Raw genomic sequence first — 10,917 nt, 5'->3', positions numbered from 1 at the left:
TATGTGCTCTAATTAGGTCCCTAATGCTTCTGCTCTTCTGGTGACCTGTGGTGAACTAGGAACTCACTGCTCTCATAAGGTTTTGCCTATGTTGCATACTTTATCAGACATTTTGTAGTAAATTCTGTTCCAGAAAGCATTGCAGTTGCATAACCAGTTTCAACAGTGACTTGATCTTAGAACTCCATTGCTAATACCATCATTGGACCTCACACAGTTTACCTACCGTTGTCTTACTGTTCCATATATGGGATGCTGTTCACTACCACAGCACACAGGTTCGCAGGAGATTTATCATGGGATACAAGACTCTGTGCTTTGGATTCTCTTGTATTTTATTTGCTTATTGTCTTTATTCACCCATTCCAGAGAATATTGAAGAACCCTGGAAAGTGAGATTCACGGATACTCTTATAAAAGTGGCTTCACATATGGTAATATATTTTAAACGGGGAATCAGGGTACCATGGTATAAGTATAATCAAAACTTCTTTTAATTCTAAGTGTTTGAAAGTGATTTCAGGTTTTATTTTCTTTGTTTTGTTGTTGATTGTTCGGTTGCTTTTTGGTTTGTTTTTTGGTTTTTTTTGGGGGGGGTGGTTTGTGGTTATGTTTTTTGTATTTGTTTTTTTGTTGTTGCTGGTAGTGGTGGTTCGTTGTGGGGTTTTTTTGTTGTGTTTTTTTGTTTTGTTTTGTTTTGATTTTTTATTTTGTATGGGGGGGGGGTGGTGATTTCTTTGTTTCCTTGATTTGGTTTTGGTTTTTCAAGAAAGGGTTTCTCTGTGCAGCCCTGGTCTGTCCTGAAACTTGATCTATATAGAGTAGTCTGTCCTTTAACTCAGAATTCTGTCTCCTGAGTTTTGGGATCAAAGTCATGTGCCACCATTGCCTGGCATTCTTTATGCTATGTAAAGCAGATAATCCTGATTTTAAAAAAAATCACCAATTTGTTTTTCATTTTCTTTAAATTTTTTTTAAAAATCTTAACTGATTTTCTATAAACAGGTGGACATACAGTGTTTGTTATAGTACTAAATGTAGTTACCATATATCAACATCAGAATAAAAAATTAGTATGTGTAATATTTATTTGTGAAGTAAGATGATTGGATGTGCTTGATGCTCTCAGTGATGCAATAAGCTAATATTGTCTTTGAAAATTAAGTATAAATTTTCAATGTACTTAATTATTTGTTGTTCCAGTGATTTTGTTGTTTAAACAACTTCTTGAGATTTCTCCTCACAGAAGCTTTGTATATTCTTTGTATTAATTTACTGAGGCTTCAAAATAAATTTTGAATTAAGTACATATTGTCAATATTAACTACGTGAACAGATTTTCTGATGATGATGATGATGAAAGTATCTCTATAAGTTTGTTCAACTAATATTTTTACAATTAGAAGAAATATATATGCAAATGAGATAATGGAGTTTATTTTGTTTCCTCAAATTACTTTCCTGCATTTATTTGTGGACGATAGTTTGCTCTTCCATCTGGGTTTCCAATAGTCTGATGTGATATCCATCTGCAAAATCTTCTGGAGATCTGCACTGTGTTCTCCTAAACAGAATAGAGTTATTTGTAATCTGAAAGTTCACTAACATGTCCCCAAGACCACAGTGATCAAAACCACTTCTTGACATCTACTGCTATTATTATCTTTGTGAGTCCTAAGTTGCTGGCTGGAATTCAGACCTTTTATTAAAAAATGACAAAGATATAATTCAAGCACATAGAATATAGCAGGCTATCATTAACCAAAATATGCTTTTCTCTGGAAGCCTTACCAGTACAGAGATGATAGGAAGCTTAGGCAAAAGAAAACAGTGAATGACAAAGTCATACAAAAGTGTGGGAGATGAGAAATTGCTGTCTGATTCACTGGAGAAGGGCTGCCAACTTTCTCATCTAGACACCTTACACATCTTATTCCCAGAGTCCAACATGTGCTGGATCATCCAGGAACCACTTTCTTTTTTCCTGATTCACATCGCACTTTACTGGACGGTAGAAGAGGTGGATGGACATTGTGTTTCAGTAGAGAAACTGATACATCTTCTCTGAGTCTGTCATGAATAAGAGACTGACACTGATCTCCTCATCAACAAGAATGTATTCTGAAAATGCCCAATTTTTTAATTTGACTCTTATTTCTCATATTTCAAAGTTAATTACAAATGTAGATGCATAAATGATTCTACTTATATATCCATATATATGGACAAACTCAGTTATTTAAATATTCTTCATCCTATTTGTCAAACTTCCACTTGCACTACAATTGATAATTAGTTAGTTATTATTATCACTGCATTATAGCAGCTCAAATCATTCCCAGAAGCCAATTTTGAAATATATTTCATGAAATAAAAATTTGAAGTCTTGGTAAACTAGTGTGGAAAATGGAGTGTTTGATGGTAATTCAGTCAAAATTGTACACGGTATAAGATAGTCAAAAACAAGTAAACTTAATTCCAGTTATACTTTAAACTGTTATTTAATTTCTTGTTTCTTTTTTCTTAAGATTAAAACGAATACTACATTGTAGCATTGGCATCAAGAGAATAGGAAAGTATTTGTTACTAAAACTCATTCAATAATTTCTAAGTGGGATCAGGCATGGTCACCATGGTATGGCCATAGACTCAATGCTAGAATCTTAGCCAATAATATATGGAGAGGACCAATATTAATCCCATGATTGGAGCTAAGATAAACATGGAAGTTAAACTTATAATGACATATTTATTTAACTGAGACTATCATTATCATTAATTGTATCACTGAAAATATTTTATATGTAAGGATTAAGCTCAAATTTATTGTGCTACTACTGTACATTTCCATATTATAATTTTCATAGATATTAAATTCTACAATTTCAGTTTGAAAAAGTGTGGTACTCCCATTTTATACATGAATATAAGAAGTCAGTTTATGAAATTACTTCATAATTTCAGCTTAGTCTTCTTTCAAAGTACTTTATATTTGCATACATTAAAACCCAATCATTATTTTAATTGAAAATTTATACACTAAATTATGGTCGTGGATCCCCTCTCCCATCTCATCCCAGACACTACTCATCTCTCAGCTCATCCAATTCCACCCCCTCTTTCTTTCTTTCTCTAGAAAACAGGAAAACTAAGACAAAACAAAATACCAAAGACACAGGAAAACACAAGACACACACAAATGCACACACACACACACACACACACACACACACACACACACACATACACACACCACTATATATATCACTATAAAAACACAAGATTTTTTTTTTTTTCTTTCCATTTTTTATTAGGTATTTAGCTTATTTACATTTCCAATGCTATACCAAAAGTCCCCCCCATACCCACCCACCCCCACTCCCCTACCCGCCCACTCCCCCTTTTTGGCCCTGGCGTTCCCCTGTTCTGGGGCATATAAAGTTTGTGTGTCCAATGGGCCTCTCTTTCCAGTGATGGCCGACTAGGTCATCTTTTGATACATATGCAGCTAGAGTCAAGAGCTCCGGGGTACTGGTTAGTTCATAATGTTGATCCACCTATAGGGTTGCAGATCCCTTTAGCTCCTTGGGTACTTTCTCTAGCTCCTCCATTGGGAGCCCTGTGATCCGTCCATTAGCTGACTGTGGGCATCCACTTCTGTGTTTGCTAGGCCCCGGCATAGTCTCACAAGAGACAGCTACATCTGGGTCCTTTCGATAAAATCTTGCTAGTGTATGCAATGGTGTCAGCGTTTGGATGCTGATTATGGGGTGGATCCCTGGATAAGGCAGTCTCTACATGGTCCACCCTTTAATCTCAGCTCCAAACTTTGTCTCTGTAACTCCTTCCAAGGGTGTTTTGTTCCCACTTCTAAGGAGGGGCATAGTGTCTACACTTCAGTCTTCATTTTTCTTGAGTTTCATGTGTTTAGGAAATTGTATCTTATATCTTGGGTATCCTAGGTTTTGGGCTAATATCCACTTATCAGTGAGTACATATTGTGTGAGTTCCTTTGTGAATGTGTTACCTCACTCAGGATGATGCCCTCCAGGTCCATCCATTTGGCTAGGAATTTCATAAATTCATTCTTTTTAATAGTTGAGTAGTACTCCATTGTGTAGATGTACCACATTTTCTGTATCCATTCCTCTGTTGAGGGGCATCTGGGTTCTTTCCAGCTTCTGGCTATTATAAATAATGCTGCTATGAACATAGTGGAGCATGTGTCCTTCTTACCAGTTGGGGCATCTTCTGGATATATGCCCAAGAGAGGTATTGCTGGATCCTCCGGTAGTACTATGTCCAATTTTCTGAGGAACCGCCAGACGGATTTCCAGAGTGGTTGTACAAGCCTGCAATCCCACCAACAATGGAGGAGTGTTCCTCTTTCTCCACATCCACGCCAGCATCTGCTGTCACCTGAATTTTTGATCTTAGACATTCTGACTGGTGTGAGGTGGAATCTTAGGGTTGTTTTGATTTGCATTTCCCTGATGATTAAGGATGTTGAACATTTTTTCAGGTGCTTCTCTGCCATTCTGTATTCCTCAGGTGAGAATTCTTTGTTCAGTTCTGAGCCCCATTTTTTAATGGGGTTGTTTGATTTTCTGAAGTCCACCTTCTTGAGTTCTTTATATATGTTGGATATTAGTCCCCTATCTGATTTAGGATAGGTAAAGATCCTTTCCCAATCTGTTGGTGGTCTCTTTGTCTTATTGACGGTGTCTTTTGCCTTGCAGAAACTTTGGAGTTTCATTAGGTCCCATTTGTCAATTCTCGATCTTACAGCACAAGCCATTGCTGTTCTGTTCAGGAATTTTTCCCCTGTGCCCATATCTTCAAGGCTTTTCCCCACTTTCTCCTCTATAAGTTTCAGTGTCTCTGGTTTTATGTGAAGTTCTTTGATCCATTTAGATTTGACCTTAGTACAAGGAGATAAGTATGGATCGATTCGCATTCTTCTACATGATAACAACCAGTTGTGCCAGCACCATTTGTTGAAAATGCTGTCTTTCTTCCACTGGATGGTTTTAGCTCCCTTGTCGAAGATCAAGTGACCATAGGTGTGTGGGTTCATTTCTGGGTCTTCAATTCTATTCCATTGGTCTACTTGTCTGTCTCTATACCAGTACCATGCAGTTTTTACCACAATTGCTCTGTAGTAAAGCTTTAGGTCCGGCATGGTGATTCCACCAGAGGTTCTTTTATCCTTGAGAAGAGTTTTTGCTATCCTAGGTTTTTTGTTATTCCAGATGAATTTGCAAATTGCTCCTTCTAATTCATTGAAGAATTGAGTTGGAATTTTGATGGGGATTGCATTGAATCTGTAGATTGCTTTTGGCAAGATAGCCATTTTTACAATATTGATCCTGCCAATCCATGAGCATGGGAGATCTTTCCATCTTCTGAGATCTTCTTTAATTTCTTTCTTCAGAGACTTGAAGTTTTTATCATACAGATCTTTCACTTCCTTAGTTAGAGTCACGCCGAGATATTTTATATTATTTGTGACTATTGAGAAGGGTGTTGTTTCCCTAATTTCTTTCTCAGCCTGTTTATTCTTTGTGTAGAGAAAGGCCATTGACTTGTTTGAGTTAATTTTATATCCAGCTACTTCACCGAAGCTGTTTATCAGGTTTAGGAGTTCTCTGGTGGAATTTTTAGGGTCACTTATATATACTATCATATCATCTGCAAAAAGTGATATTTTGACTTCCTCTTTTCCAATTTGTATCCCCTTGATCTCCTTTTGTTGTCGAATTGCTCTGGCTAATACTTCAAGTACTATGTTGAAAAGGTAGGGAGAAAGTGGGCAGCCTTGTCTAGTCCCTGATTTTAGTGGGATTGCTTCCAGCTTCTCTCCATTTACTTTGATGTTGGCTACTGGTTTGCTGTAGATTGCTTTTATCATGTTTAGGTATGGGCCTTGAATTCCTGATCTTTCCAGAACTTTTATCATGAATGGGTGTTGGATCTTGTCAAATGCTTTTTCTGCATCCAACGAGATGATCATGTGGTTTTTGTCTTTGAGTTTGTTTATATAGTGGATTACATTGATGGATTTTCGTATATTAAACCATCCCTGCATTCCTGGAATAAAACCTACTTGGTCAGGATGGATGATTGCTTTAATGTGATCTTGGATTCGGTTAGCGAGAATTTTATTGAGGATTTTTGCATCGATATTCATAAGAGAAATTGGTCTGAAGTTCTCTATCTTTGTTGGATCTTTCTGTGGTTTAGGTATCAGAGTAATAGTGGCTTCATAAAATGAGTTGGGTAGAGTACTTTCTACTTCTATCTTGTGAAAAAGTTTGTGCAGAACTGGAATTAGATCTTCTTTGAAGGTCTGATAGAACTCTGCACTAAACCCGTCTGGTCCTGGGCTTTTTTTGGCTGGGAGACTATTTATAACTGCTTCTATTTCTTTAGGGGATATGGGACTGTTTAGAAGGTCAACTTGATCCTGATTCAACTTTGGTACCTGGTATCTGTCCAGAAATTTGTCCATTTCGTCCAGGTTTTCCAGTTTTGTTGAGTATAGCCTTTTGTAGAAGGATCTGATGGTGTTTTGGATTTCTTCAGGATCTGTTGTTATGTCTCCCTTTTCAGTTCTGATTTTGTTAATTAGGATTTTGTCTCTGTGCCCTCTAGTGAGTCTAGCTAAGGGTTTATCTATCTTGTTGATTTTCTCAAAGAACCAACTCCTCGTTTGGTTAATTCTTTGAATAGTTCTTCTTGTTTCCACTTGGTTGATTTCACCCCTGAGTTTGATTATTTCCTGCCGTCTACTCCTCTTGGGTGAATTTGCTTCCTTTTTTTCTAGAGCTTTTAGATGTGTTGTCAAGCTGCTAGTATGTGCTCTCTCCCGTTTCTTCATGGAGGCACTCAGAGCTATGAGTTTCCCTCTTAGAAATGCTTTCATTGTGTCCCAAAGGTTTGGGTACGTTGTGGCTTCATTTTCATTAAACTCTAAAAAGTCTTTAATTTCTTTCTTTATTCCTTCCTTGACCAAGGTATCATTGAGAAGAGTGTTGTTCAGTTTCCACGTGAGTGTTGGCTTTCTGTTATTTTTTTTGTTATTGAAGATCAGCCTTAGTGCATGGTGATCTGATAGGATACATGGGACAATTTCAATATTTTTGAATCTGTTGAGGCCTGTTTTGTGGCCTATTATGTGGTCAATTTTGGAGAAGGTACCATGAGGTGCTGAGAAGAAGGTATATCCTTTGGTTTTAGGATAAAATGTTCTGTAGATATCTGTCAGATCCATTTGTTTCATCACTTCTGTTAGTTTCAGTGTGTCCCTGTTTAGTTTCTGTTTCCATGATCTGTCCATTGGTGAAAGTGGTGTGTTGAAGTCTCCCACTATTATTGTGTGAGGTGCAATGTGTGCTTTGAGCTTTACTAAAGTTTCTTTAATGAATGTGGCTGCCCTTGTATTTGGCGCATAGATATTCAGAATTGAGAGTTCCTCTTGGAGGATTTTACCTTTGATGAGAACAAAGTGCCCCTCCTTGTCTTTTTTGATGACTTTGGGTTGGAAGTCAATCTTATCAGATATTAGGATGGCTACTCCAGCTTGTTTCTTCATACCATTTGCTTGGAAAATTGTTTTCCAGCCTTTTATTCTGAGGTAGTGTCTATCTTTTTCTCTGAGATGTGTCTCCTGTAAACAGCAAAATGTTGGGTCTTGTTTGTGTAGCCAGTTTGTTAGTCTATGTCTTTTTATTGGGGAGTTGAGACCATTGATGTTAAGAGATATTAAGGAAAAGTAATTGTTGCTTCCTGTTATTTTTGTTGTTAAAGTTGGCATTCTGTTCTTGTGGCTGTCTTCTTTTAGGTTTGTTGAGGGATTACCTTCTTGTTTTTTCTAGGGCATTGTTCCCGTTCTTGTATTGGTTTTTTTCTGTTATTACCCTTTGAAGGGCTGGATTCGTGGAGAGATAATGTGAGAATTTGGTTTTGTCGTGGAATACTTTGGTTTCTCCATCTATGGTAATTGAGAGTTTGGCAGGGTATAGTAGCCTGGGCTGGAATTTGTGTTCTTTTAGTGTCTGTATAACATCTGTCCAGGCTCTTCTGGCTTTCATAGTCTCTGGTGAAAAATCTGGTGTAATTCTGATAGGCTTGCCTTTGTATGTTACTTGACCTTTTTCCCTTACCGCTTTTAGTATTCTATCTTTATTTAGTGCATTTGTTGTTCTGATTATTATGTGTCGGGAGGAATTTCTTTTCTGGTCCAGTCTATTTGGAGTTCTGTAGGCTTCTTGTATGTTCATAGGTATCTCTTTCTTTATATTTGGGAAGTTTTCTTCAATAATTTTGTTGAAGATGTTTGCTGGCCCTTTAAGTTGAAAATCTTCATTCTCATCCACTCCTATTATCCGTAGGTTTGGTCTTCTCATTGTGTCCTGGATTTCCTGGATATTTTGAGTTAGGATCTTTTTGCATTTTCCATTTTCTTTGATTGTTGTGCCGATGTTCTCTATGGAATCTTCTGCACCTGAGATTCTCTCTTCCATCTCTTGTATTCTGTTGCTGATGCTCAAATCTATGGTTCCAGATTTCTTTCCTAGGGTTTCTATCTCCAGTGTTGCCTCACTTTGAGTTTTCTTTATTGTTTCTACTTCCCTTTTTAGGTCTAGTATGGTTTTGTTCATTTCCATCACCTGTTTGTATGTTTTTTCCTCTTTTTCTGTAAGGACTTCTACCTGTTTGATTGTGTTTTCCTGTTTTTCTTTAAGGACTTGTAACTCTTTAGCAGTGTTCTCCTGTATTTCTTTAAGTGATTTATTAAAGTCCTTCTTGATGTCCTCTACCATCATCATGAGATATGCTTTTAAATCTAGGTCTAGGTTTTCGGGTGTGTTGGGGTGCCCTGGACTGGGCGAAGTGGGAGTACTGGGTTCTGATGATGGTGAGTGGTCTTGGTTCCTGTTAGTAGGATTCCTCCGTTTACCTTTCGCCATCTGGTAATCTCTGGAGTTAGTAGTTATAGTTGACTCTGTTTAGAGATTGTTCTTCTGGTGATTCTGTTACCGTCTCTCAGCAGACCTGGGAGACAGATTCTCTCCTCTGAGTTTCAGTGCTCAGAGCACTCTCTGCTGGCAAGCTCTCTTATAGGGAAGGTGCGCAGATATCTTGTATTTGGACCTCCTCCTGGCCGAAGAAGAAGGCCCAAAACAGGACCTTTCTCAGACACTGTGTTGCTTTGGCAGTTCCCAGAAGCTGTCAGCTTCTGTGGTGCAGACTCTCACCTGTGCAGACTAAAATCCTAAGTTCCAGGGAGTCCTGGAACCAAGATGGTGACCGCTGCTCCTGAGGCCGAGGCCGTCTCCCGAGCCAGGCGGACACCTGTCCTCTGGTCCGGATGGTGGCCGGTTATCTGCGGCCCGCCCAGGCTGCTGCCTCAGCGGCTCTGTGCTTCTGCCCGTTCCAGAAGCTGTCCGGTTCTCTGGCACACCCTCTAACCTGTTCAGACTAATTTCCTAAATTCTGCTGAGTCCCGGAACCAAGATGGCGACCGCTGCTGCTGAGGCTGAGGTCGCCTCCCAAGCCAGGCGGACACCTGTCCTCTGGTCCGGATGGTGGCCGGTTATCTGCGGCCCGCCCCGGCTGCTGCCTCAGCGGCTCTGTGCTTCCGCCCGTCCCAGAAGCTGTCCGGTTCTCTGGTGCACCCTCTAACCTGTTCAGACTAATTTCCTAGGTCCCGCGGAGTCCCGGAACCCAGATGGCGACCGCTGCTGCTGAGGCTGAGGTCGCCTCCCAAGCCAGGCGGACACCTGTCCTCTGGTCCGGATGGTGGCCGGTTGTCTGCGGCCCGCCCAGGCTGCTGCCTCAGCGGCTCTGTGCTTCTGCCCGTCCCAGAAGCTGTCAGGTTCTCTGGCGCACCCTCTAACCTGTTCAGACTAATTTCCTAAGTTCTGCTGAGTCCCGGAACCAAGATGGCGACTGCTGCTGCTGAGGCTGAGGCCGCCTCCCAAGCCAGGCGGACACCTGTCCTCTGGTCCGGATGGTGGCCGGTTGTCTGCGGCCCGCCCAGGCTGCTGCCTCAGCGGCTCTGTGCTTCCGCCCGTCCCAGAAGCTGTCAGGTTCTCTGGCGCACCCTCTAACCTGTTCAGACTAATTTCCTAGGTCCCGCGGAGTCCCGGAACCCAGATGGCGACCGCTGCTGCTGAGGCTGAGGTCGCCTCCCAAGCCAGGCGGACACCTGTCCTCTGGTCCGGATGGTGGCCGGTTATCTGCGGCCCGCCCAGGCTGCTGCCTCAGCGGCTCTGTGCTTCCGCCCGTCCCAGAAGCTGTCCGGTTCTCTGGTGCACCCTCTAACCTGTTCAGACTAATTTCCTAGGTCCCGCGGAGTCCCGGAACCCAGATGGCGACCGCTGCTGCTGAGGCTGAGGTCGCCTCCCAAGCCAGGCGGACACCTGTCCTCTGGTCCGGATGGTGGCCGGTTATCTGCGGCCCGCCCAGGCTGCTGCCTCAGCGGCTCTGTGCTTCCGCCCGTCCCAGAAGCTGTCCGGTTCTCTGGTGCACCCTCTAACCTGTTCAGACTAATTTCCTAGGTCCCGCGGAGTCCCGGAACCCAGATGGCGACCGCTGCTGCTGAGGCTGAGGTCGCCTCCCAAAACACAAGATTAAAAAGCCATAAGTTACAAGAAAAAGACCAGTAAAATTTATTTTTAAAATGCATAAAAAAGCAATATTAGTCAAGAAATTAGAAAGCACTATACAACTCATTTTGTATTAGTCACATGTTGCTAAACATGGAGCCTAACCTTAAATAAGTGTGGTTTATATACCCAGTGAGACATCATTAGAAATAACTAATTTTTGCATTGCTTGTGTTGATTGGTTGAAGATAGTTTCTTGCTTAGCTATAGGGGCTTATGTTCACTTCTCCCTCTTAGCACTGGG

At 40.8% G+C, this 10,917-nt stretch overlaps 1 protein-coding gene across 1 annotated transcript in view; it reads left to right on the top strand.

Annotated features, from left to right (window-relative positions):
- The first annotated feature begins 296 nt into the window (after positions 1 to 296).
- The window catches only part of Gm5709 (predicted gene 5709), a 33,281-nt gene continuing 22,660 nt past the window's right edge, over positions 297 to 10,917 (top strand). The window contains exon 1 of the mRNA XM_888144.6: positions 297 to 434. Coding sequence (XP_893237.4) covers positions 297 to 434 — 138 coding nt within the window. The remainder of the gene's footprint in view (positions 435 to 10,917) is intronic.

This window comes from Mus musculus, chromosome 3 (assembly GCF_000001635.26).
Source record: "Mus musculus strain C57BL/6J chromosome 3, GRCm38.p6 C57BL/6J".
Taxonomy (NCBI): Eukaryota; Metazoa; Chordata; class Mammalia; order Rodentia; family Muridae; genus Mus; species Mus musculus.
Note: the sequence above shows the minus strand (reverse complement) of the source record. Positions and strands in the feature narration are given on the sequence as shown.